At 37.9% G+C, this 27,298-nt stretch overlaps 1 protein-coding gene across 1 annotated transcript; it reads left to right on the top strand.

Moving 5' to 3' along the window:
- Positions 1–322: 322 nt before the first annotated feature.
- RAD51AP1 (RAD51 associated protein 1) lies at positions 323–7,738 on the top strand (the record flags this gene model as incomplete). Its single annotated transcript, XM_010191238.1, has 8 exons — positions 323–377; positions 2,127–2,268; positions 3,070–3,179; positions 3,517–3,591; positions 4,235–4,387; positions 5,546–5,701; positions 6,590–6,736; positions 7,611–7,738. Coding segments are annotated over 8 exons (966 nt in total), but the record flags the coding sequence as incomplete, so codon positions are not given.
- Positions 7,739–27,298: the final 19,560 nt, after the last annotated feature.

The raw sequence follows: 27,298 nt of genomic DNA, 5'->3' as shown, positions 1-27,298 counted from the left end.
GGAAGTGCACGGAAAACACATTTCTTAAGTGCCTAAAAGTGACCCAGGAGAGAAATAATTTCAGTTGCACAGTGGCAGCTCTGAGACGGTGTGTACATAAGAAAAATGCAATGCTCTCATGATGAAAACAACAAAAAGCACTGTTAATTTTAAGATTTTAAAAAAATCTAGAAGACATTCCTAATAACCATATTGTATACAGTAGTACTGGTTATACATATATTTGAATATACGTTGCTTTTTTCTTATGAAACAATTTACCCAAAAATCAAATGTTAGCAAGTCAAGATGCTAAATCTCAAAGGATTAATTGTATGGTTTTTGCCACAGGAACAAGAAAGTTGATTATTCTCAGTTTGGGGATTTGGATGATGATGGTAAGTACTGTAACAAAAACGCCAAACACTGTTGTCACCACCAAAAACATCATCAGTGTCATTAATGAATTAATGACCGACTGAGAGAGTTGGGGTTGTTCAGCCTGGTGAAGAGAAGGCTCCAGGGGAACCTTATTGCAGCGTTCCAGTTCCTGAAGGAGTCCTATAAGAAAGCTGGGGAGGAGCTTTTTACAAGGACAGGTAGCAATAGAATGAGGGGGAATGATTTCAAACTGGAAGAGGGTAGATTTAGACTATAGATATTAGGAAGACATTCTTTACTGTGAGGGTGGTGAGACACTGGCACAGGTTGCCCAGGGAAGTTGTGGATGCCCCCTCCCTGAAGTGTTCAAGGTCAGGTTGGACAGAGCTTTGGGCAACCTGCTCTGGTGGGAGGTGTCCCTGTCCGTGGCAGGGAGCTTGGACTGGATGAGCTTTAAAGTCCCTTCCAACATAAACCATTCTGTGATTCTATGACTCTTACGAATTAGTTCACTGAGAATGCTATTATCTGTTTTCACTGAAAGTAATCTGGGCACACGGTTAAATATCCTAATTCAACAATAATGCGTTGGCTGTAAGCCAGAGTATAACAGCAGTCTGTCAGGAAGCAGACCAAGATGCTGTGTCTTGTTGCAGGAAAATCTGTTTCTCCCCTAGCGTCAGTTTTCAGTGGTAATTGGTTGCTCCATGTCCTCGTGATTGTCAGTTCATGAGATCGTAAATCAGAATACAAAGGAGGTGTGAATCATCTGTATGGAGATCTAACCTGTACATTTCTCCTACAGCTCTGGACTTTGGTGGGTTTTGGGTAAGGACATAGCAATCTACTTTTGAGTTCCATTGATAAGAAAAATAGATTGCAAGTCATTTGTTTTCATGACAGTCCTCCTTCTAAGCTCTGGAGCACATTTTTCTTTCAGAATTCAGTTGCTTTCTTGTTTGGTTTTGTTGTTTTTTTTTTCCATTCTCTTTGCAGGATCCAAACTGTTGTTTGAATCGGTAGGAAGGGGAGGGCAAAAGTAAATGATATTGAAGGTCTTTTGTGAATCATGTGGATTAGTTTCTGGAGTTTAAACGTGATGCATGACTTTTCTTAGTTTATAGGTGACCACTTGTATTAAAGAAAAGTGTAAGTTCTCAGAAGCATTAGTGATCTTCTCTAAGGTTCTCCATAATTTAGCAAATACTGAAGATTGTTATTTTTTTCCTTACTTTGCACTGTGATCTGTCATGTATTCAGTTGGAAGAAAGGCAGTTTTCATGCCTTGTAATTTTCTTTGAAAATCTGAGAAATGCATTGTATTTGGTTAGAGGCAATATGAAAATAGTAGAAAAAGGGGAGCAGCTGACATTTTTTAAGAATGAGAGTCATTAAAGGGAGCAATTCCCCAAAACACCAAGAACTCTCAAACTGTTTCATCACAGTGCTGTTCAGCATATCAAAAGGTGAACTTCTTGTTGAAAATCTGGTAACACGTTAGACACTGAAGCTTTATTGCTTTATTGATAATAAAATTTTAAATAATTACCTCTTTAATAATAGTATATACAAAAGAGGTCATGTTAGATTTTCATTTGAAATACATTTAAGAATAGTATAGTTGTTCTTTAAAAATAGAATTAAGTTAAAAAAGGTTATCTTTGGCGTAATTTCAGTATGTGATGTAGTTAAGTTGAATAACTTCTTTTGGCCATATGGAAGAATACAGGAAACCTCATTAAAGCTTGTTACTGTTTTCCAAACAGATGAAGACTTTGCATGTATAGCTGCACCTTCAAGCAAAAAATCCAGAACGCAGCTCAAGGAACCAAAGAAGGAGAAAAAAGAGAAGCAAAAAAAACCACACAAAGATCTGGCTCCATCACAGAAGCAGGCACCTATTAAAAGGTAAGAAATTTTGAAATATGGTCAACTCTTTGTAAAGCTGGATTTCAAGAACGGTATTTTTTTCCCTTTTTTTTTTTCCCATGGAGTTTTAAGCAGCTAAGAGTAAACAACTAACATATTAGTGTGATAAAGATACTCAGCTTTATTGGTATAGTTGCAAATCAGAGATAATGTTATTATGTATAGAGTCAGGACAACTTGCCTGAGTTCGGTAGTGAGCTGTGTATATTTTGTTACAGCTGTAAAAAACTCCAGCAAGCGGCCTGCATAGGTGCAGAGACAGGTTTGCATGCCTGGTCTTGTCTTAATATCTCTACAGTGCAAAATAAGGGTAACAATTCTGAGTTACTTAGTGACTCCTAAAATTGAGAAATATAAAGACAAGTTTGACTCCTTAAAAGAGAACGTATTGAAAACCTGATAGAAAATACAAAGTCAGTATGAATGACAAAAGAAATCGGATTATTTTGGTGTGAAAGTTGTATGAATATTACATTTCAGTGGGTTATTTAAAATGTAATCATGTATTTCTGTCATAATATTGGTTATTAGTTTATATATAGATATAAAATATTTTGCAACCATAATACTTTATAGTGCGCTTAAAATATTAGTGTCTGCTTTGTCTAAATCTTTTCAGGGAGTAAAATTCATAATATGCTATAAGTATGTATTGAAATATTAATCTCTTTACAAGTATTTGAATTTTAAAAAGTTCAGTGATTCAGAAGTAGATCTATAACACTCATGTCATTGATTTATTTTCTAGCATGTTTTTTGTTGTGGTTTTTTTTCCCCCAGGATATCCTTGGATGACAAACTTTATCAAAGAGATTTGGAAGTTGCCTTAGCCTTATCTGTCAAAGAAAAATCTACAAATATCCTTGAGGTGCAAAATTCAGAAGAACAAGGTTATTTTACAGTTCAATGCAGCACTCTTTAGACATACGTAGTGAATTCGAACATGACTTTACAGTGAAATAGGTTGAAAGTCATGGTTTATTTCAAGATGTCATGATAAGGAAATGAGAATTTCTAGGTAGTCCCTGTCTTCTTATGTTCTTGTTCATTTTTTTTTCTGTGAGAAAAATAACTTTTCTGTATATAAGAAGATCTTCTAAACAAATAGTTTGATTAGAGACAGATAAAAATGTTAGTGACTTTCATTTCTTAATAACTTTTATAATGTGTTTTTTCGTATACTAATATATTCTTTTTTGTTTGCTTGTTTTCTGGATCCTAAAACAGGTAAGAATATTGAATCAGAAAATGTACACAGGAAACCGCTTTATTCCAACTGCAGTGTAGACAGTGAACTTTTAGGTAAGTTGTTCTCATACTCTGTCTTTTCAGAAGTAGCATTTCAAGGTACATTTAAGTACCTTTTTTTTGTTTCCATTGGTTCTTTTCTTCGCTTATATGGATAAAAGAGCCTTTATCATAAAGACTGAAGGATGAAGTACGCATTAGTTTTTTCATTAAAGTTTGGTTCCAGTCTTAAAATGGGAAAACCTCTGGATTATTGAATGAGATTGTTACAGATCACAGTTGGAAAAAGCAACAGATGTGATGTTTTTAGATGCTGAGTTCATTTATTTCTTCAAGAAGCTACAGTTACCTTCAGCTCTCTAATGGGTCCGTAATGCCTAAGCATCACATAAATGTGATGAAAACATTTGCTGTGCCATTGGAAGCTTTTTCATTTTTCCGATTTTATTTTTGATTTTCTGTCCTTTTATTACTTCGATTGCAGTAAAATACTGATTACTTTCACAAGCAGAAAATACAGTTTGGTGAATTAAAAGAGCAAAAAGAGAATCATGTGAAAACAAGTGCGGTGATACAGTTCTGTACAGTATACATCAAAATCACAAAAATTAATTACGGGGACTCAAATGCTGCTTTTTGAGTAGGTGAATAGATTTACTTTGAATTTGAATTAATTGGACCATCTTCTCTTTTCCAGGTCTCAATCAGGTTATAGATGATGACGTACCTAGGGGTGACTGTAGGCAAAGGACAGCAGCATCTAAAGTTCCAGCACACCAGAAGGAGGTACTGACTGTTGACAGTGGTGATGGAGAACACACTACTGACTCTGAGCCAGAGTCTGTGCCCAGTAAGTTCTTCTGTATAAAAATGCTCTTCTTAGATGTGCTATGAATGGTATGCTTTACGTTTAGTTTTTATTTTCAGTGAAATGCATGCCACTTCTACTGTATCTTCCCTCACCTTCTTAGTGAAGCATTATCTTTTAATACCAGTGGCATCTCAACTGCACTTTACATTAAATCATAATGTTGGTGCTTATTCATAAATGTTCTCCACGCTGGTAAAAATGATACTGCCTCTCTGCATTTTCCTCAGCATGTCAGAACAAATTTCTTCTACCCTCTTTGTCCAGGAAAGTTTTGTCTCTTTAAAGAGCCTCTGTTCATTTTTCTAGTTGTCTGGGATTTTCATCGAATCAGTGACTCTGGAGTAGTGTCAGATGTTAGTGCTTTAAGTATTGGCTTTGTATAAGCTTACTTAAAAAATAAGCTACCTCCCTTCTTTATTCCTCCAATTCTCAACTCTTAGAAAACTGTGCTGTATCCGACTGGAGGTCAGCCTAGACTCATACTCCTCTTCTGGTAGCAGTCCAGCATTGAATGCCTGCAGAGTGTGATAGACATTTCTCTCTCATTCCCCAATAGTTAACATGTCTGTATCCTTTTTTTTTTTATTCCTTACTGCAAGGTTTATTGAAAATATTTCTAGAATAGTTAGTGAAATAAAATATCAGCAATAATTCAGATATTCCTGTTGACAGAGAGCTATTTTTGAAACTCGCTAATGTCTGGATTTTTTGAATAAACAATCTGTAAAATCTTTCTTACAGCTGAAATTAGATACAGTGTTTTCCTACTTAGGAAAACTTTACTTTCCTAAATAGATGTGACTAAGAATCTGTAGAAATCAGAAGCCCTGCCAAATAATTCTAACTTTTTCAACTTGCACATGTGGAATATTGGTAATTCTGCTGTTACAATCATTATTGTGTGCACTTTTTATCAGGGCATTCCATTATTAGAGAACAGAGCAAGAATTCTGTAACTGCAGCATGTTTTATGGAAGCTATTTCTTTCTCAGTTTAGTGTATAAATACATGCAAATTTGTTTTACTGTTTCCTTAAGATATTCTGGTTCTTTATGTCCAGAATGTGATTAGAAGGCCCTGGCATAATAATGAATTGTATTTCCTGTAAAGAGATGACTTCCCTTTTCCCTGCTGTAGGTGAGGAGTCAGAAGAAGATTCAGATTATAGTGAAGGTGGTGATGAAGATTTTGCTATGGAAAAGAAGAAAGCTAGAGGAAATAAAAAGAAAACCAAACAAAAGATGCCAGCTGAAAGAGAGAAGAAAACTCCCAAATCCAAAATTAATACTACAGGTAAGTTAGGACTATGAATTTGAAATAGACTTCTTCATAATAAAAGTTCCTTTTATTTTCACTGAAGGAATAGATAAATTTAGCTGATTGATTGCGGGGTTATGATGAAAGTGACTACATGCCATGTAAAGGGATAAGAGTAGAAAACAAATGCTAAAAGAAAAAATACTTTATAGTAAACTAATGCTCCTTACAATAAAAGCAGACAAAGGTGAATAGACAAAGTTCATTTTAGTTTTATGTAATGATATCTAGCTTAACTATATCACAATGAGTGATCTGGATGTATTTTTTTTAAATTAAAATCTCAGAAGTTCCTCTTGCAGTTGCATTTACAAATTTTTAATTCAAAGATAGCTAAACAGTACTAGTTATGCTAACCACTTGGCAAAAAAACATTAAATATGCATGGCATTCACAGTTAATAATTCACTGTGTTGCTACAACAATTTAAGTAGCTGAAGAAAATTCTTATCATGGCATTAATCTTGTGTCTTGTCATCACAGCTTGGTGATGTGTTTTAATTTCAGGTCTGAGTTTACAACATGTAATTTAGTTTAATATTAGTTTTAAATGTTAGTTTTAGCTATGACAAGGAATGATTTCCTTTGCGTAGCTGACTGAAGAATCTCCCCTCACAGAAATTTAGTATCTGGCTGGTCTTTGGAATAAATTGTTACACTGCTTATTTTCAAACCAGGATTGAAATTCCAGAGTATAACAAGACTGACTGTATCAATGTATACTCTTAAAGATGTGACAATGTAGTAATGGCCTCATTATTTCTCTCAATGCAGAGAAGTCATGCTGTACAATGATCTGTCATCTTACACCATATGATTTCTTTGCTAAAGACTATCTAAAGCCACTTTTCTTTTCCAACTAAGGACCACCTGTAGTTTCTCCTTCACGGATAGCAGAACAAAAATCTGAGCCAACACAAAAGATGATGTCCAGTTCTTCAGAACCAGTTGGGAGGCCTTTACATACATCAAGTCCTGTAACAGACAAGAAGTCTAAATGGATACCACCAGGTACCTGTAAGATTGTAACTAAAAACAAATATGTTAGTTAAGTTTTTGGCAGTCTCTCCTAAAAGCAAACACATGAACGGTACTTCAGAAAAATTACTGCCCTCTTATAAACAAAGGTATTATTTTGACCTTAGATTTAAAAAAAAAAGTAAAACCAGAAAAACTATTTCTGTGCTTATTTTCCTCTTACAGCATTATCCATAACTACTTTAATGTGGGGAGTTTAAGCAAATATTTTCCAGAGTGTGGATCAAATCTTAATCAAGAGACTGTCTTGTGGGCATTTCTCTCCTCTTAAGAGGTTGCTTTATCTCTTCTGTGTGCTGCATTATTTTCTAGTCTTAACAGATAATTTTGGAAAAATGTTCAGGTGTTTTAACTGCTCTAATGAAGCAAATGCTTAGAAGCTTTATTTTCTTAAGGTGTTTGAGCATGCAGCTGCTGACTCCTGCCTCTTACTGTGATTTTTCCTTCACATTTACTCTTCTGTACACATTTCTTTCTGTTTGGCTCCTTTCTCTCAAGCCTTCTTTTCCCACTTGGAATTATGTCCCATTGTGCGATTCCCTGTGGAGACCTGAAAATGTACACTACACTGGAAACAGTTTTTATGTGCTTGTCCAGTGTTGGTCCAGCGTGCTGCTGGTTACTTAAAACTGTGCACCGTACCTGCTGCATTGGCTCCCAAATAGATTGATTCCTGGTGAGTATGGTGATTTTCATGAGCTTATGTGGTATGTTCAGAATTTTTTGCAGTAACTTTAGAATACATTTTTGTTCTGTTACAAAAATTATAAAAGGACAACGGTTATATGATTTATTTTTTCCCCTCTTAACTTCGTACACCTTCTCTTTGTTCTATAATTATTTTCAGCTGCATCAGGAAGCAGTAATAACTCTATGAAATACGTTTCGGTTAAGTCGCCTACTCAGTGTCTCAGACTCGGCCTCTCCAGACTAGCAAGAGTCAAACCACTGCACCCCAGTGCTACCAGCAGCTAAGTGGTCGGTGACAAGGTGCCACGTGAAGGAACAGACTGTGGAAAGTGTTTTGCTTATAAACGGAGGGTGGGCAGCAAAAGCTTCATGGTATCATCCATTTTGGAGGACTGTTGTTTATGTACTTGTCTAATACTATCATGACATTTTAGTCTGCAAAATGTGAGGCATCCTTAAGTACTACTGAATAATACTTAATCAAAGTAACATCTGGGTCATCAGCTCTTTGATGTATTACAGAGATGTGGGTCCGATAATTTTAATTCTCTGATATCTAAACTCTTGGCATCAAAGTAGTCTAGACAGCACTGTCAGTTATGGAATTTGGTATCTCAAATGGATTCTTAACACAAGTGAAAGTCACAGTTTAAAAAATATTTCCTGGAAGAGTTACCACTTTCTGCCCCTTTCTTGGAAAGTTTGTCACCACTCTCTCAAAGTCTATTAATGTTTGTATATTCTGTATGTGGATTTTAATGAGTTTTTATGTATTATAAATGTTTTTTAGAATGTTGTATTTAAAAAAGGTAAAATAAAATATCTAATTAATAATATTAATTGACTTTATTAATTTTCAAAATAAGTTCTAAATTTTGGCTGGAGTCTGGCAAATATTTTTGCATGTGCATACTCTTATAGGAAGTCAGCAGGCTCAGACACTGAAGATTTTTCTTTGAGCTCCTTGGTTTTCATTGAAGACCACGATGCCAGGCATGGTTAATGAGTTTTGTGAAGCATTCAAGTGATAGTTACTGAGTAACAAGACTGCTCTCAAACTTAGGCCACAATGTATATAATTTTCTTTCTAAGCATATTGGCTATGTCAGATGACACAGCAGATGCATTTCTCCCTGTATTAAGGAATCTGGTCATGACGGAGTGCATTGCATTAACCAGGGGAATATGTAGCCCTTTTCATTACACACAAAAGCATGGTTCTGCCTAAAGTAAAACTGGTATGAAAAATTGTTTTTTAACTGTATAGTACTTACATTATTAAAACAAGATACTAATAAATGCATACTTATTAAAAGCAATATTCATATTGCCTTATGGAAGGAGTGAGAAGAAATCTGTGGATTAAAATCTGTTTCTCAGAAACAAGGAAATGTGGGCATTGTGACATATGATCTTGTATCATCCACATTCTGAATGCCTGTCTCCTGGCATGAAATCATATAGCCCAGAGTGGTGTGCTCCAGTGAGCTGGGCTAAGTGAGTTTAGGAGGGGAGACATGTGCCTGCTGCCTGTAGTACTTCTCTCACTCATTCATGAGTTGTCTTAGCATGCTTAAATGGCACATCAGGAAACAGAAGTTGCCATTAGATGAGCTTGAAACTGCTCCTAAACAAGGGTGAAACAGGAGGACCCACAAGAGGAAAGGTAGGTATCCAAGAATAATGCTTGTGACAACCAGTGGTGTCCCTCAAGGGTCTGTACTGGGACCAATGCTGTTTAGTATCGTCATCAATTATATTGACAGTGGGACTGAGTGCACCCTCAGCAAGTTCACTGACGGTACTAAGCTGGGTGGTGAGGTTAATGTGCCAGAGGGAAGGGATGCCATCCAGAGAGACCTGGACAAGCTGGAGAAGTGTGCCCAGGTGAACCTCATGAGGTTCAACAAGGCCAAGTGCAGGGTCATGCACCTGGGTTGGAATAATCCTTGTTACCAATACAAGCTAGGAGATGATGTGCTGGAATGCAGCCCTGAGGAAAAGGACCTGGGGGTACTAGTGGATGAAAAGCTAGCCATGAGCCACCAATGTGCATCTACAGCCCAGAAGGTCAACCGCATCCTCGGCTGCATAAAAAGAAGTGTGGCCAGCAGATCAAGGGAGGTGATTCTGCCCCTCTGCTCTGGTGAGACCTCACCTGTAGTACTGTGGCCAGCGTCGGAGTCCGCAACACAAAAAGGACACTGAAGTGCTGGAGTGTGTGCAGAGGAGGGCCACAAAGATGATCAAAGGGCTGGAGCACCTCTCCTACAAAGACAGGCTGAGAGAGTTGGGATTGTTCAGTCTGGAGAAGAGAAGGCTCTGGGGGGACCTTATAGCAACCTTCCAATACCTGAAAGGTGCCCATAAGAAATCTGGGGAAGAGCTGTTCACTAGGGCATGTAGCAATAGGATGAGGGGTAATGGTTTTAAACTAGAAAAGGGTAGGTTTAGGTTGGATATTAGGAAAAGGTTCTTCAATATGAAGGTGGTAGATCACTGGAACAGGTTGCCCAGAGAGGTGGAGGTCCCATCCCTGGAGATATTGAAGGTCAGGCTTGATGGGGCTCTGAGCAACCTGATCTGGTAACAGTGTCCCTGCTCACTGCAGGGGGGTTGGACCAGATGATCTTTAAAGGTCCCTTCCAACCCAACACATTCTATGATTCTATGATTCTATGATTCTATGATTCCATGATCCAAGACATATGTACATTTTGTTACTCCTCTCCTTGATTCCCTTTCTTTTGGCTTAGGTAACCCCTTTCTGAGATGTACAGTGGATAAGCAGCTGTAGCAAAGGGGGATGCACAGAGAGCCCTGGTCTTAAGTAATTTTCAGTCTGTCCTTGAGCCCCTTCTTAAGTTTGTATGGGTTTCCAGTTCATGAGGATTTTCCAGTATTTCTCTACTTTTTTGCTGAGTGAAAATTCCACACAGGCAATTAAAAAAAAATTCTGAAAGGGAAGTAGTAAATGTTCTTGATTATGTGTTTCTTGATCTGTATCTGACCTACAGAAAACAGGTTTTGCTGATGTGGAAATTATTTTTGTAGAAGATGACTTCTTTTGTGTACTAGATTATTAAAGGACATGGTCAAAAGCAGCCAAATGGATTAAGGGGCTGTAATTGTTACAGGTTTTTTTTGTTTTTCTGTTAGAGAGGTTGTCTGTTTATTCCAGCCACTTTCAACCTTGGAAAATTAATTTTTTTTCTGAAAACCTCATTTGCAGTTCCCTCATTGTTCTAAATTTTAAACAACGCTACATAGAATTGTCCATGCATCATTTTTCCGATGGTTGCACAGTGATATGACATGAAACACGTTTTGATCTCACTTGTGAAGCACTCGGAACGTGTGTCGGTTTGCATGTCAGAGTTTACAATTTTCACATCCCAGCTGTTTTAGACCTACATCTGTATCAGTGAAAAAGTAAGAACAAGATTGCTAGAGATTGCTATTTGTAGATATAAACTTTGCTGCCGACTCATCGATGTCACAACTGTAAGCTGATATCCTGTCCAGAACAGCACACAGTACTCAAGGTCAGGCCACACCAACGCTGAATACAATGCAACAATGGAGCCTATCAACCAGAACCACCAGGTCCCTCTCTGCAGGGCTCCTGCCCAGCTGTTCCTCTCCTAAATCGTACTTGTGCCCAGCAATACTCCACCTCAGCTGCAGAACCTGGCACTTGTTCTTGTTAAATTTCATCACGTTATTAATTGTCCAATGCTCCAATCTATCTAGAACCCTCTGCAAATCCTCTTGTTGCATTCAAGAGAATGAAAACCAAGCTTTTGGATCCAGCTTCCTCATTTATGTTCACTGACTCTTATCCACACTCGAGAGCTCCATTGCATAGTCTACATGCAAAGTCTGTAGAAAAGTTGTGTTTATTTTCTGTAGGAGTTTTGTTCACTAATGAGATTTGAAAGTGTGCTAAGGAAATGGGCACTATATTTATGAAACCTGAATTTTATACTGATTTTTAATTCTGTGGTTTTCAGAGAACAGCTCAGATAACACGGTCACAGATTATTATTTCTATGGTGTTGAAATGTCAGAGTGGGGTAAGGGAATTAGAGGTTTTCTTCAAAATATAATTTTATCAGTGTTATAAATATGATTGTTCTTAATCCTGGTTTTCTAGTCTATGTATAGACTACATATATATAAAATATTTTTCTACTTATAAGTTTTTGAAAATAAATAGTTTAGGCTTTGTTTCTATGCTCAGACTCAGCCCTCCACTGAACTTCAACAAAAGATATCTAAGAACTTGTAACAGAAACCATCTGTAAAGTTTCCTTTCTTGAGCATCAGGTGAAGTCAGTGTGGAAGAGATTCTGAGCAGTTCATAGCCCCAGTGTGGAGGCAGGATCCTGACAGAGGCTTCTCTAAATCTTCTCTGAGAGTGGTGGAGAGTCTCGAAGTCTAATGCTGACATGTTGTCATGTTGTTTGTATCTATGCTGTGTAATTCTTCCTCAAAATGTTGTTAACAAATTCATCGATATTGCCTTAGTACAAATTTATTGGTCTGAGTTTTTCCTTTGCTATTCTTTGTGTTGTCCTCATGTTTCTGGTAACACATCTGGGAAGCAGCACGTAAGAATATCCAACTTCTGCAGCTGAAAAATTAATGGAACTTAACTGACCAGCAGTTCTTAGTGAGCAATTGCTTCCGTTAGCATTATCTTGTAGAAAATGGTGCGTGCAGAGGATGGTGTGATGTATCTCTCAAATACATGTGCTGCTACCATCATCCTTAATCCATGCCTTTGCAAAGGGTTCCATTAATGACTTCACTGATTTTTTGCCTGCACATTGGTTGTCTATTTGCTTTTTATACATGATCAGTCATGTTACCATCATGAAGGCAAAGATCACTATTTCAACTTTCATTATTTCTGAAAAAAACCCCATAGTTTACTTTTGGTTCAGAAGCTCTCAGCTTGAGAGTAATTCATTATATAATTCAAAAGGACTGAAACCCAGCCCTCATTTCCCTGGTCTGTATTGGTTATTCTCAGACACTCTGCTAATATGAAATTCTGTGTCTTTGGTGTAGCTAAATAATAAAGGTGTAACTTAATGCTTACTCAGAGCCATGGGATTTAATAAGGGAAACAAACCTTTTCCTGTTATTTTTTGTAGTGGAAACAAGAATGCCCAAATGCCATTTCCTGACATCAATTGCATCAGGAATTCCATGCAACTCTGTGAGCTGCTCTTCCCTAAACTGATCTTCAATTTTTGACAGGGGGATTAAGTGTAAGTTGCAAGATGCACTATCGCTAGGCAGCTGTCATCTGTCTTTCTTGTTTGTTCGCTTTTGTTGTCTCAACTTTCTTTTACAAAACAGTCTAGTAATGTATCAGTGCAAACCACAAAGATGAAAAACCAACGTTACCACTTCCTGTGATCCTCTGCGCAGAAACCTGCTTTTTGCATTTTAAAAATGTTTGTCCTGCTACTTCAAATAAATATTGGTCTGTCTCCACTCGTGTGTGGCATCATTCTCTTGAGAGGAAGCCAAAAAGCTGTGAAAAAACTGTTCTTATTTGAATTAAGACTGTCTCTACCGTGCTGAATCTTTCAGTCCTCACACATCCAATATTCATGATGCTTGTGGACATTCTAGACAAAGACTTTGAGCATGCATTGTTTCCAAATGTTTGGGATATTGAAAATCTGAAATTTAATTTTGTGGGGTTTTTTTCTCTCACTGTTTTTTATTTTAATTGCTTTTGAATATAACTCTAAAATGTTAAAATTAGTTTCCCCTTGCCTTGACTGAATAAGAGTACAGAAGGACTTGTCATTGTGTGTAAAAGACAGGATCTGCATGTTCCTCAGCATAAAGCTTCTGCCTGACTAATGTCCAGGCATCTCAATTCCTCTCACTCATTTTTTTCATAATCACAGTCCTTGGGGCCAAGGCAATTATATTTATGGTGTCATTAAAAATTCTCTGAAGAACAAAGAAATAATCTGAAATATGAGACAATAGAACTGATCAAACATGAAAGACAGATGGTATTTATCTGCTTGGAGATAGACTATCTTGTAAAGTAGAGCCAAAGATGACAGATTATTTTTCTGTTTCCCTTCTTGAACAGATGAGAGATTTTACTTAACTATCTCACAGTTTTTTACTTCCAGTAAATCTGTGTAAATCTTGCTTTCATTCTGTTAATTTTGCAGGATTTATTAAACTGAAGGAGTTATAAGCAGGTAGTTCTTTTAGAAACACCTTGTGAACCCAATCTCAGCAGAAACATAAGACAATAGGAGCATATTGCTTAAAATGGGAACAGAAACTTGTAACTATGACGGAAATCAACATTAGAGGGCAGTACAAGAAGATATTTTTCCAGTACAGTAGATCTATATGGTTAGCATTTTAATTTGCAAAATGTATACATATCTAAGAGTTGGATGACATATGTGAGCACCAGAGGATGTAAATAGAAATAATGTACCACAATGAAATTAGGAAAAGAAGATAAAAACAGACAGTGAGACTATTAGGTGGTAGTTGCCAGTGTAGTTAGCTTTTCCTCTGTAGATTTTTTGAATGTATAGTATTTTGGCAGAAGGCAAAATAAGAATGAAGACATTTGGATATCTCTACTGTACTTGAATCAGCAGTGACTGGCGCTTCACAGTTATCAACAGCCTAGCGTTTGATTATCCAGTGACAATGAGTCTTAGAAAAGTGACAATTGACTCTATTTCCTATAGAAAACAAATTGCATTGGGTTTTCTGTGAGGGATTTGGGGTTGGATTTTTTTTTTCAGTAGTGAGGGACGGCTATGGAGACAGCCATGTAAGAAGCTGCTGAAAGCACCTGGCTCCAATCTGGATCCTCCTTTAACCAGGGCCAAGTCAATCAGGACTTCTGCGAATTTATGTATTTAAGAGAGGCACAGCCAATTGCCCGCCTTTTCCCTGGTCATGGCCCCAGTCCTGGCCCGTCCGGTCCAGTCTGGCCCCTACTTAATCTCAAGCCCTGCTGCAGCTCCAGCCCGAGAGAGCTGGGACCATTTGATGAACCGGCAGAAGAAACCTGCAGTGAGGAGGAGTGGGATGTGAAAAGAACAACTGTGCAGACACCAAGGTTGGTGAAGGAAGAAACGAGAGGGAGGAGGAGGAGGTACACAGAGCTGAGCTTCCCCCTGCAAACCAGGGTGAGAGTGCAGGTCGACTTGCCTGCAGCCTGTGGCAGTTCACCAGTAGGACAGATCCACATGAGAAGGTGGATGCCCTTGAAGAGGCTGTGACTCAGGGCAGTGTGTGCTGAAGCAGTTTGTGGTTCTACACGGTTCAGAAGGGAAGCCCACACAGGACCAGTTCATGAGTGAGGAAACTGCAGCTGTGGGCAGACCTACAGAGAGGTTTGTGGAGGACACCTTCCTGTGGGAAGGACATCATGTGCAAGCAGAGGGAGAGTGAGAGGAGTCCTCTGTACTCCTAAAGAGGAAGGAGCGGCAGACACGGGAGGGACTGACTACAACCCCCATTTCCACACCCCTGTGTCACTGGGCAGGCGGGAGGTAAAACAAAGTTGAGCCCTGGAAGAAGGGAGGGGTGAGAGGAAGGTGTTTGACTTTAAGATCTGGTTTTATCTCTCACTGTTCTACTCTCATGCTACTGGTAACAAAATTAAACTGTTTTGTTTTTTGCCCCATGAGTCGTCTGTCTTTTCCCACTGACCATGAGTAGTGAGCAAAAAACCCTCCCAGTCCTTTTTTTTTTGGTCTAGGCCCACAAAATTGCATCGTGGTGCTCAGTTGCCCAGTGGACTGAAACCACGACACGAATACACACTGATTTGAGACTAAACTTCTAAATCTTTTTTGTATTTGATGTCTATGATTCTTTGAACACAAGTGTTTTATAAAAAATACAATTATCACTTAATAAGTAAAATATGACATGACATGACATGACATGACATGACATGACATGACATGACATGACATGACATGACATGACATTACTAGGGCCCTAATGTATCTTGCTGCTTCAAACACCTAGTGTGTTTTGCTGAACAGGAAAAAAAATAAGCGGAAGGTATTCTGACTATCTATTTTCCAGCTTTTTTGAATATAAAATATCTAGTATAGAAAAACAAATGGAAATTTAATAAGCAATAATCATCTTACCTTTTGTCTAAGTATATAAACAACATAGTTTAATGTATTTTCATAGCCTTGGTGTATAATTCTTTTCCAGATGTTTGCTATAGTTTTTCTCAAGCATTTTTACCTGGTTAAAAATCATACAGATGTAATTTGAGAGTGTGATCCAGCTAATCCAGTTCCTCTGTCACCATTTCATAGGAAAAAGCTACCTACATGTCAGAAAATGCAAGAATAGCCAGATTTCTCCGCTTCCCCAGACCAGCTAAGTCAGGAAAAGGAATGTTTTCAGTGCAACCAAAGGTAAGAGAACTGCATAGACCTCAGAAGTTGGAGGCATAGATTTAACTTAGCAATAATTCACAATGCCATAGTGCTTTCATGTACTGAAATTAGGTAGCTAGTGTCCAGGCACAGTTGGTACGTAATCACTCACATCTTCCTTCATTCTCTGTGCCTCTCTCACAAAGGCCAGTTGCAGTTATGAACCTGTACTTGAAGCAGTGCAGGGAAATCTTTCGTCCTATGCCTTAAGACAAACCTCCCTCTAAGGAGTTGGAGAGGACCAAGGACCCTACAGTGGCAGGGTAGACCATGTCTTAGCTTGGCTTGCTCCTTTCCCCTCACACATTTGATTGCTCTCTCAGGAAGGCGCTGCTCTCCTGATTTTGCCTGTGTAGGATGTTCTGAAGAGCATTGCAGGCAGCTCCCACTCTCCTTCACAGCCTAGCACCCTGTGTGCTTCAGTGCACTGCACCTCTGTGACACAGCCACTATATTACTGATTACCTTCTAAAATCGTTGCCCAAATATTGTCCAAAAATTTCAAAGATATGTTGATCTGTCTCTTTGATGACTGAGAGAGACCCAGTGGTCTACTGACTGAGGGAATTGCTGACTGTTTGGGTTCTCTGTATGAAAATGTTTATGAAAGTGAGGGAATCAGTCAATGAGAGACTTGTGGAGGTAGCAATAGAATGAGCATGAGAGAAAAAAAATCAAAATTACATCTTTTTTTAAATAAATGTTTGTTCCAATCAATTTTGACAAAAGGAACATTTCCATGATATTTCCATACATCCGTAGTTTCACAGGTGTCTAGACCAGTCAGACTACAAAATAGCTGCCTTGCTCTTACTTGAACTCAAGTAATCACAGTATTTGTGATGTTGTTAATTCATTCTCAATAATAAGCCATTAAATGTGGAATTTATAGCTGATTTCATGATATTGTGGTTTCTTTTGGGTGCTACTTGTGATTTTCACCTTTGCTGAATTAGTCAAGTCCTGATTAAGAATAAAAATTATTAAAATTTTAAAAATGCCAGAAAAAGAGGCCGCAGCTTGCTGAGGTGTTTCTGTGCTCCCAGTTTAAATGTCAGACAGTAAAGGCAGTGTCAAAGGACAACAGATATGCTACCAATAGGGTACTTACATCAGCATGTCAAGGCAGTATAAACTGACAACCACTACTAAAAGAGGCATTCAGATACCTCCCTGAACTCGATCACTTGTCCTTAACCACAGGGAACTTTTCTACCACTGGATGGTGAATTGAAAGAGGACCAATGCAGGTTAAAACTAAGCTGAGTTTGCTTTGCTGGTTTAATTTTAACCTGAGTTATTTTTTGATCCAATTTATTGTAAGACTTATGAACATTTGTGCTGGCATGAAGAAAGGGACAGCTGAGGATTAAGAATAAATAGCAAAGGGAGAAGCAGACTTCCTTCCCCCTCTGCAGCCCCATTTTAGCTACAGTGCTAGTTTAAAAGGTTCATGAAACTAGTGTGCTCCACTCTGTCCTGCTGTAGTGTTTTTCAGTATGCCTGAAGAGACATCTTGGACATCTCCTTGTTGTTCTCAGCTGTTCTCATTTTGGATCCATCCAGAATGCTGTTATTAATTCTGAATGTTAATTTGATGTATGAAAGAGTAATTTTTTTCTTTAATGTGTGTTAATTAAACCCATGGTGGGGGAGAGCATGTTGGATATATGCAGTTTCTTCTGTATTTGGCATTTTTATCTGTGTATGTGAGAGATAGCTGCCATTTACCTACATTTTATCCTCTCAGAATAGGACATCGAATTTCAACCAGCTCAGTTCAGGAAATTCACTCAATGATTTAGGCCACCAGATCCAGATCTTTGATGTTTGCTTCAAAGCCAACTGAAATTGTGATCAGTCTTGGCTTCAGGAGGCTTTTGGTCAGGGCTTTTGAGGATAATATCCAATAATAACTAAGATTGGAATTATTTTTTTTAATAAATTATTTCCTAGTAACCTTGGAAAACCCAGCAGAATTCACTGCATGGAGCAGTTCTGATCTGATCTATGATGGATACCCTAAGAAGACCTTAAAGCAAAGCAACACTGTGTTCTCACTGCTTGGCATGTGCAGACTCTTCAATGTAGAAGAGTTTGGCTAAGCATTAAATATGTCTCTGTTTAATCAGGTTATGGCAAGAGAACACAAGGGCTTTTGACACTGAAGACCGCCTTAGTCTCAAGTGTACCAAGACCATGGAATTATACTAATTTAAGTCGCAGAGTTTCTTGCTTTCTGCACCTATTTTCAAATAGTGTTGTTAAAATCCCTTAAGGACCATTAGTTGAATGGCACAGGCATTTTGCTTTCACATTTTCCATGTATAGTGACAATTCATACTTAGTTATGCTTGGTCATAAATTTCAAAACTTAAGAACAATTTTGGTAATCATCTTTCTTTTCCCAGATCCCTATTTCAGTCCCATAAGCTGGAGAGCTCCAAATGAAATGCTTATATTCTGAAATCTTTTAAGCTGGTTTTGAAATATAGTTAAATGTTGGAATTTCACCCATAGAAATTCCAATGAAGTCCATCACATTCACTTCCTCCAGGGTACAGTTTGCTTGATTATGAATTACTCTGGCTTTAAGAAATCTTTGAGTACTGCTTGTTAAACATTATAATTGTTTCAGGAAGTGGAAGATGGAAATCATAGTGATAGCTTTATATAATTTGTAACCATCAGAGTTTTAAAATTCTCCTTGCCCTTGACTACTTCAGCATTCATTGAATTTAGTCATATCTTACATCAATCAGAGGCACTAATTTTCTGCAGAACATGATGTGTGCTAAAGCTCTGTGTCTGCACATATGAAGACCTGGCAGGTTCTTCATAACCTAGTGGGTTCTTTTTAATAATGTCTAGTTCTTTTATTGTGGATTTAGGTAGAACTTAAATCCCTTGTAAAAGATGTTCTCTTTGGCTGCATTCACATGGCTGTGCAGAAGTAACCATGAAGCCATTGCCAGCCTGCCAGTTTTGGAAAGGCAGGCCAGCTGGTATGCTCAAGAGAAAGAATCCTTAAGTGAACATTTCTGAGCTCGTTTTCCTGCCACGTGAATGGGTCTTGGCACTCTTGTGCTTTGCCTGCCTGCCCCCATCCCATTCCATCTGCCCTTCTGACAGATCCCTGCAGCCATCGCTGGGCAGACACCATGGCCCAAAGCCTTTTCTAGGAAGGCTGAAGTGTGCCCACAAAACAGAGGCAGATGAGATATATTTATTAAGGGCTGACTGAATTTAGGCTACCTGCAAAGGAACTGTAAGTGTGAAGTGGAGAGCTGCCAAAGTTCCTGGGAACATTTAAATCAGCAAGATGTAGATATAGCACTGAATAGTTTTGAAACCATCATTTAAAGAAAAGTCATGGTCTGTATGGGATATATTTTCCACCTCTAATTTATATGGCTGTATATAGAAAGTCTGATTCTCCTCATTTATCACCTTTGTGCACTTCATTACCTCCAGTGAGGTTGTAAAGTGTTAATAAAGTGTATATTATCTGCTGAACTGTGTACACTTTGGGGCATGAGTGAGCTTGTCTCCACTAAGATAAACTCCCACTTCTTTTTTTATTTGCTTTGATTCATCTTCCTTGCCAAAGAAATTTGGAGGCAGATTTTTCCAGCTGCTCCTGGAAGAGTGGGGAAGTATGTTATTAAAGTGATGTGAAGCATTCTGTCCTCCACGCATCACAGCCAGGCTGTTGCTAAGCAGGAACTGTGCCTAAGTCCCAGATTTTGATCTATATAATTCCTGAGACATGTTACCCAGCACATACTGCAGTAGCTCCTCTGTACACATTTGGTTTTTATTATTTTAATTTTTTTTAATTCAATTATCTGCTCTACTTGAGTTCTGCATTCAGAACTGAACTGTTCAAATTTGAAAATGTTTTCTCTTTTTCTTAAATTGTCTCTTCTTCCAAGATTCTTCCCAGGTTACCTACTATCAATCTCTGTTATTTAGCTGCAAAAGCCTGTGATTGCCTCTTTGTGTGTAACACTTCACTGCTATGAAGTGCTTTTTCTTTTTACCTCCACTTCTACCTTCCTGTTGGGTATGACCACTGTTGTCAGCTTTACATGAGACAGCATTTTGTGGATCAGTCCCTGCCTAGTGGTGTTAAGTATCATTAACAGCACAAAATTGTCCCAACACCTGACTGATAACTCCAGTCAAATAACGTATGAAAACATTAACCAAAAAAGATTCATCAAAGAAAAACTCTTTAAAGAACTCCAAACCTAAGCCGCAAATGAATGTCATTCATTACAGGCATCTATATTGATTAATATGCATTAATTTGCTTTGCAATTTTTGTACTTTTTGTATAGCAAAGAGTTTGCTCCATGTGGGTAGCTGCAAGTATGAGAGGTGTAGTGAAGCAGCGTGAAAGCATAGAGGAGGGTGTTGAACTGTTATGTGTATAGTTTTAATAAGCCAATGATTTTATTTCACTTGAGCACTCTGTATGAAGAAGTGAAGCGATTCCTTCTGATGACAGAAGAGATATGGCCTATAATTAGCAGAAGGTCTCTAGAAACTTCTAGGGAAATACAACAGTAAATTAGTTGCAAGACCGACTGGAAAATATTAGTGTAATGTAAATTGGAAAGGTACAGGAAGACACATAAAGTCAGTATCATTGTTGCTTGATTAGGCCTGGGTTCTGTTCAGCAGAGAGGCAGGACATAGCCACTGTAAGGTGGGCAAACATTTAAGTACTGAAGTAGATGCTGCAATGGCAGAGAGCACTGTAAGTTTTACTTACACCTAGGAAGGTGGTTCAGCTCTCAAGAGTCTGCGACATACCTGGTTGGGAGGTCTACACTGGGAAATGGGGATATCTGGACCGTGCCCTGCTCAGACACACATTTGTAGTGCATAACCATTCCACAAGTGCAGATCAAATCGTGCCCTTGCAGGAGGTACAAGTTAAATTTACACACAGGCTCAGCACCTTTTAATATCTGTTATTTTCCGAATGTCAGTGAAATTTGCTCTAGCACTATAGTGATGTCAAGACACTGCCATGCACTGGCACTTGTAGAGCTTTAAAAGGAGATGGTGCACATTGATTTAGCTGTTTCTCTTCTTCTCCCAAATCAATCTAACTTTTTAAAGTAGCTGAAACCAGACTCAATTTGCCCCCTTCCAACACCTCCAAATTAATTTGCAATGTAACATAACCTACGCTAAAATGATCAGAGCTATTGGGCACCTTTTGATTGTCAGGTTCATAAGTATCATGTTTGTGAACACTAGGGCACTCCTGACAGGGTTCTCGATGCTTGAATGAAAACTCACATTTCACTTTTTGACTTGTTTAGTTCATAGTGAATTTGGTTCAGGAACTGGGGGATGATCCATCTTTCACTAGATTCACAAAAAGCTTGTTTTTATACAGTTTGTCCTTTTCCCATCACTTTCCTTGTCTCCTTTCAAGGTCTAAATTTGACTCCCAGAAAGAGAAGAACACATCACTGATGTGAATTGGAGCAGGATATGAAGGCAAAGGCAAAATTCTTCATTACAGACTTCATAACGCAAGCTCTTCCATTTATTTCTGTTATTGCTCTATCTCCTCTCATGTGGAACAAACTCTGCTGATTCTCTGAAATCTTTCTTAGGCTTTGAGATTCTATTTGTTTTGTAAAAAAAGTTCTGGTCTTCAGATTTTATTGTTTGTTTCTTTTTTTCAAATTAAAACTCGTTTGGGTTGTGACTTGTTGGCATTGATGTTTTGTCATCCAATTGTCTCTTTTCTCATGTTTCTCTTTCCTTCCCTCCCATTTTTTTTCAAATTTCTAAAAGAAATAAAAATTGAATAAGGAGAGAATATCATTTCAATGCCTCTGTGATCCTGAATTTTTTGCATGAAAACATTTGAAATAATGTTCTAATATTATTAGTGTTTGTAAAATGAATTTTAACATTAAAAATAGAAGAAATTTAAGTGGTATTAATTTCGACCTTCTCCAAAATGCAGATTTGGAAATTTATTTTCTCTTTCTCTTATTCCAAGCACACTATGGCTTTATTGTCATTTATTGTAATCTTTCTTTCACTTTGACAGAGATATTTTTCCTGCATTTTTCTTCTCTTTATGAAACATGAAATGCTTTATCATTCTCAGAAGAAAAGTAAAGAAAATAATGAATTGAGTCTAGGTGTTAGCTATTCCCCCATGGAGCCTGTCAGGAGTACAAAAATAGATTACAGCATGCTGAATAAAAGATCACTGAAGTCTGTTCCCTTAATATTCAAGCTAAAAACTGCTCCTTCTGCAAGCATTTGTTTTGCTGATGGAATATCTAAAAGGCTGTCAGGGCACATAGAGGATGAAAATTTAAGCACAGACAGGACTACCTAGAAACAGTCATTCCAAGATTGCAAGTAGCTTTGAGGGCTAAGAGGAAGCTGTGAGTGAAATGCTTGGAGGCATTCTTTGGATTTTCACTAAAACTCTAAATTGCCTTTGAATTACCTTCATTAAACAGTTTATGTTTATAGCAGGAGTGCTAAAGCTATGGCTGTGTCTTAGAAAAAGAAAAAAAAAGAAAGAATAAAGAAAAGGAAAGCAAATGATGCACCTTTGGTGCCTCAAGGGACGGTTTTGCATTCGTGCTGAGCCTAATTGATGAACGTGTTGTGCTTGCGCTAAGTCCTCAAAGACTTCACAGCACGTCAGCAAATATGCTACTATTCACAGTTCAGTTTGATAATATTTGGACTGTGTTAGTGCTGTGGAACTGTGGTAAAACAACATGTGATCTGATTACGGGCAGCTCACCCATAAAAATCATCAATCAGCCCATGCTATTATTCATAGAGGGGCACCTGTGTAGCGGAGTTGGATTAGATGAACAGTGGCATAAGGTTTAAATTACAACGAGAACAATTTAATGGAGACAGATTTAAACCATGGAGCTTTGTCATTATGGGGAAAGAAAGGAGCAGCAAGAGCTCCTGTGATTTCAGCTTCTTCAGAAACTCTTGTTTACGAATGAGAAGAAATAGAAGAATCCAGCCTAAGGTAATAGTGGTTGGCATTTGTTTCTGTTGTTTGATGTACAAATGTTTGCATTAGGTTATGACATGCCTATTGTGTGGAATGGAAAATAACTTAGAAAACAGAAAAAAGATAGTTTGATCAGTTGTACCATCTACCATCAATTCCATATGGTATTTTTATTGGATTAATTGTTATCTAAATTTTTTTGGAGAAGGGGAATTAAGATTACTATTTGTAATGAAAACACTAACATTATTAAAGCTGCAAAGTTAAGAACTGTTAACATTTTTAAGTCACAGGAGTATTTTATAGGTTTCTGAATAAAAGGTGTGCAAACGTTTTGTAGAATCCCAGAGTACCTAGGGTTCAGCAAAAGATTTCAGACTGACCTTTTGGATTATGTGAGAGGCTTTGTGGTTTACTAAAAATATATGTATATTGCAGACAGCCAGTCTATCTTTTATTTTAGAGAAAAAAAGATACTCTATAGAAATCCCAATGAGTTGTATTCATCTTAAATCAAAGTTTTGCCTTTTTAAAAATGCTTGTTTCTAAGTTTGAACCTAACATTTGATCATGTTGTTTAAGCTGACCTTTTACAGGAAAATCAATGTGAGGTGTCGTTCATTGATCTGCTGCTAATTTTATACTGGTATAACCCCTCTGAAGTAATAAAGTCATGAAATGGTGCCCCTGGTTTTCTTCCTCAGGTGGCACTATTTAGGAAGTCATCTGAATGTATAGGTGAATGTCTGATGTCACTAGTACTTGGAAAGGTATTTAGTAAGTGCAGTTATGAACTATATAAAGACTGAGAGGCTTTGATTCTTCCAGGCCAGCCTCTCAAGCTTCCACTTCCATTCATCACAAGGGTGACACAGATATTTCCCAAGTCTGACCTGCAGATTGGTAGAGACAGATGGAGCTCTTTCTTGAAAGGAAGAGCTTGCAGGGCTTTCAAGGCTTGATAGGAAAATGAAAAATTCCTTTCCATCACCATAATGAACTTATATGCCTATCATATTTTTTTTCCCTTTGACTTTTCAACATATCTAGAGCTGTGTTTCATCTGTGCACCCCACTTGGTTTAAATCAGCTTATCTGGTTCATGTCCAATTCCTGCTTCTCATGTGATTCCTCTTCAGTTTGCGAGTCCAGGAATAACCATATTTTCTGTTCTGGGAATAGTCCTAAGAACAGATTGATGCTTTAGAAAAACCTCTTAGAGTACTGATTTCTAGGCTATGTCTTCTGTTTGTCCAGTCTGTTTCCTAGAAATGATGGTGTCGCTAGGGTCCTGGTGTCTTCATACAATCAAACAGCTGTTTGGAAAATCCTCATGTATCCAAATTCTATTTTAATTCAGTTGTGGACCCTTGCTCAGACATTAGGAACTATCTCCCAAGGTTATGATAATTACGTCTTTAGGTAGACATTGCCTTAATTTTCTCCTATATAAAACTGTGTTCATGATTCTTATCTAGCCCTTCTAGAACTTAACAGAATTATTAACTATTTTTTCTCGTTTGCTAGGAGAAAGAGCAGATCCTAACCACTATAGGAATTCTAAATAAACTGAAGAGCTGACTTTCTAGCAAATAATTTAAATGTTAGAAACTTGACTTTGTCATATCCCAAGCTTTTGCACTCTTTGGTGGAAGACACATTCTAAAGAAGTAAGAAACTGTGTGACTGGCTTTTCCATTTGTCCAGGAAACTTGGACTAACTGGTTCATCTGGTGGCATCTTTGCCCAAGTAAATGAGTGCAAAACCTTAATTCACCCATTCTCTTTGCATTGATTTTGCAACAGTCTTGTTGACATAGTTCATTTGCTTTATTACAGCAAATGGAACAGGACTGATTTAAGAATTTCTCTGCAACACCACTCATGTTATTCTTCAGGGACTTTTGGTATTCACCTTCTCTGTTTCAGCATGCAGTGGCAGCACTTGACTTTCTCCATGGCACTGGCGAGGCCTGTACAGATGCCACAGCACAGGGCTGGAGACAAAGTGTTCAGTTCATTGTTTCTCTGTATCTTTTGTCCTCACTCAAATCAGTGAGATGACTGTAGGGGGAGTGAAATGTTTCCAAATCAAATATAGCACTTGGTATCCCTTTTGTGTTAGAGGAAGTGGCTCTGCAAGGTGCAGTTCAGTGCAAGAGGAGCACAGTAAAGAGTATAAAGAGTAGAATTGATCTAATTTTAGGGATATAAAAATTTGGGATAGCTCGTCTACTCCTTCTCAAGCCAAGCCAATAAAAAGACAGGGGCACATCCACAGGGAAATTTGTTTATCTTGAACATTTAGGCTAAGTTGGAATGAATCCTATTCCTACTCCGGAATACCTGTTCCTTTGCAGGGTAAGTTATTTAATTTCCTTTGTCTCTAACACTATTCTACTTCACATAGATGTTGCCAAACTTAATAAATTTGTAGTTAAGATTTTGTCTCTGTGATGATCACAGCCAGTGATCATATCCACAAGGAATTTATCTACCATTGCACTTGGCTCCTTTAATTAAATATCTTTCAGAAATGGGTATTTTTTTTTAAATTAGTGATGAGGACCATAAATATTTTCTTCAAACTTAACAAAGCTTCTTTGTAATTTATAGCTGAAACATTTTCTGTGCTGCTTTTTACTTCAATATATAATGACTGAAACTTAGTAGTAATTCTGACAGATTTCTCTTCTTTAGAGAGAATTGTTGAGAAATGTAGGAGAAAACTTCATACAGTGTCTTGTGTGGTCAAAAATTAGTTGGTCCTCTTCAGGTATGAGAAAAGAATCATCTTAAAGATTGTTTTATTCCTGCATGACTTACCACAGTAAACATGAATATGCTTACTAGAAGGTAATAAATGAAAATGAGAAGAATAGAAAGCGCTACAAAAAAACAGAAATAGAACAAAGAAAATAGAGAACTACTTTATTCCCCATTATTGGGGGATATTATTCTTAATGTGGGACAGTTGAATGCATGGTCAGATCTGTACTTCACTCCTTTCTATATGTAGGCCATCCTGGGAATGTTAATAGTTTCTCAACAAGAGTCAAAACTTGAGGTGGAAAGTTATGGCCCAGAGGGTTGTGAAGATACATAAAGCTGTATTATAAATCTTTTAAGTAAAAGAATGGCTGTGCTACAACAAGCCAGAGGGAATGTAGTGTGCAGCTTTCTGTCACATATGCCACCTCATATACCCAGCACAGCTGGTCAAAAGAGCACCACCAACTGCTATTAGCAAGTGCCAGTAGTGATCATGATATTTCCCCATCTATGTGGTACATGAATGTGGTCTGCACTGATAATTTCCAGTATCACAAATCCATATTTTCACAGTTAGAATATATGTCACACACTACATGATTTAAATGCTTTCTTGTGAATGTTAGTGAAAATTGCTCAGAAACGCTTCATATACCTCTGGGATACAAGAGCTGCAGCATAACTAGCTGTATGTGCTTGCACATGCCTGTTGGTCTGAATATGTTTTTGTGAGAGTGATTTAACTTAAATACTTGCATGTCTGTGCTGTTTAATTTGTGTTCTAGCACATGGCATTTCCATACATTTCCAGGGCTGAACCAGCCCTGCTGGCATGACAGTATGTGCAGTTATTTGTCTAGAGAATGAGAAGTTTCTCTTGTATGTGAGGTGTAATACTGGGGAGGGTTTGTTGACTAGAGAGTTGCCAAGCTTGAAAGAGAGTAAAAGTGGGAGTGATGGAACTGGGAGCAATGTGCCTTTTAGTATGGTGCACTTCAGCAATTACATTAGGCAAGGGCATTGCTTGGAACACCATGAATGCAAAAGAATAGTTGTTGGTCCTTTGACCACACTCTAAAAAGCAGTGCTCATTCCAGGAGCATCAGTAGAAGTGGCAGCAGCCTGTTAGAATAGCTTCTGTGGGTGAGCATGTATTTCTTCTTCGAAAACCCTGGTTTCTGACTGAAAATATAACTATTCTAGGTTGTCGACAGATTTAAGACCAGCAGGGAACATGCCATTCCTTGGCTGTATGAAGGAGGAGAGCACGTTGTATTTTTGGTTTTAAATATTCCCCTAAGGTGGTTGGGGGATAGGTACACCTCCATCAGTGCTCTGTCACATGTGCACAACACTCAAAAGAGGAAAAGGAAAGACAGGAAGGCAATTAAGCTCTGTCTCCTTATCCACACTAAAAGAAGAGCAACAAAATGCAGAGCAGCTCTGCACTGGTGCTAACAAGAACCACTGACCAAGGTGCCACAGTTTGGTCCTTAGTAAATGACACATAATATCCAATGAGAAATCAATCCTTGAAGTATTAATTTATTTTCATTTTCGAGGCTC

Source organism: Mesitornis unicolor, unplaced genomic scaffold, assembly GCF_000695765.1.
Source record: "Mesitornis unicolor isolate BGI_N332 unplaced genomic scaffold, ASM69576v1 scaffold3319, whole genome shotgun sequence".
Taxonomy (NCBI): Eukaryota; Metazoa; Chordata; class Aves; order Mesitornithiformes; family Mesitornithidae; genus Mesitornis; species Mesitornis unicolor.
Note: the sequence above shows the minus strand (reverse complement) of the source record. Positions and strands in the feature narration are given on the sequence as shown.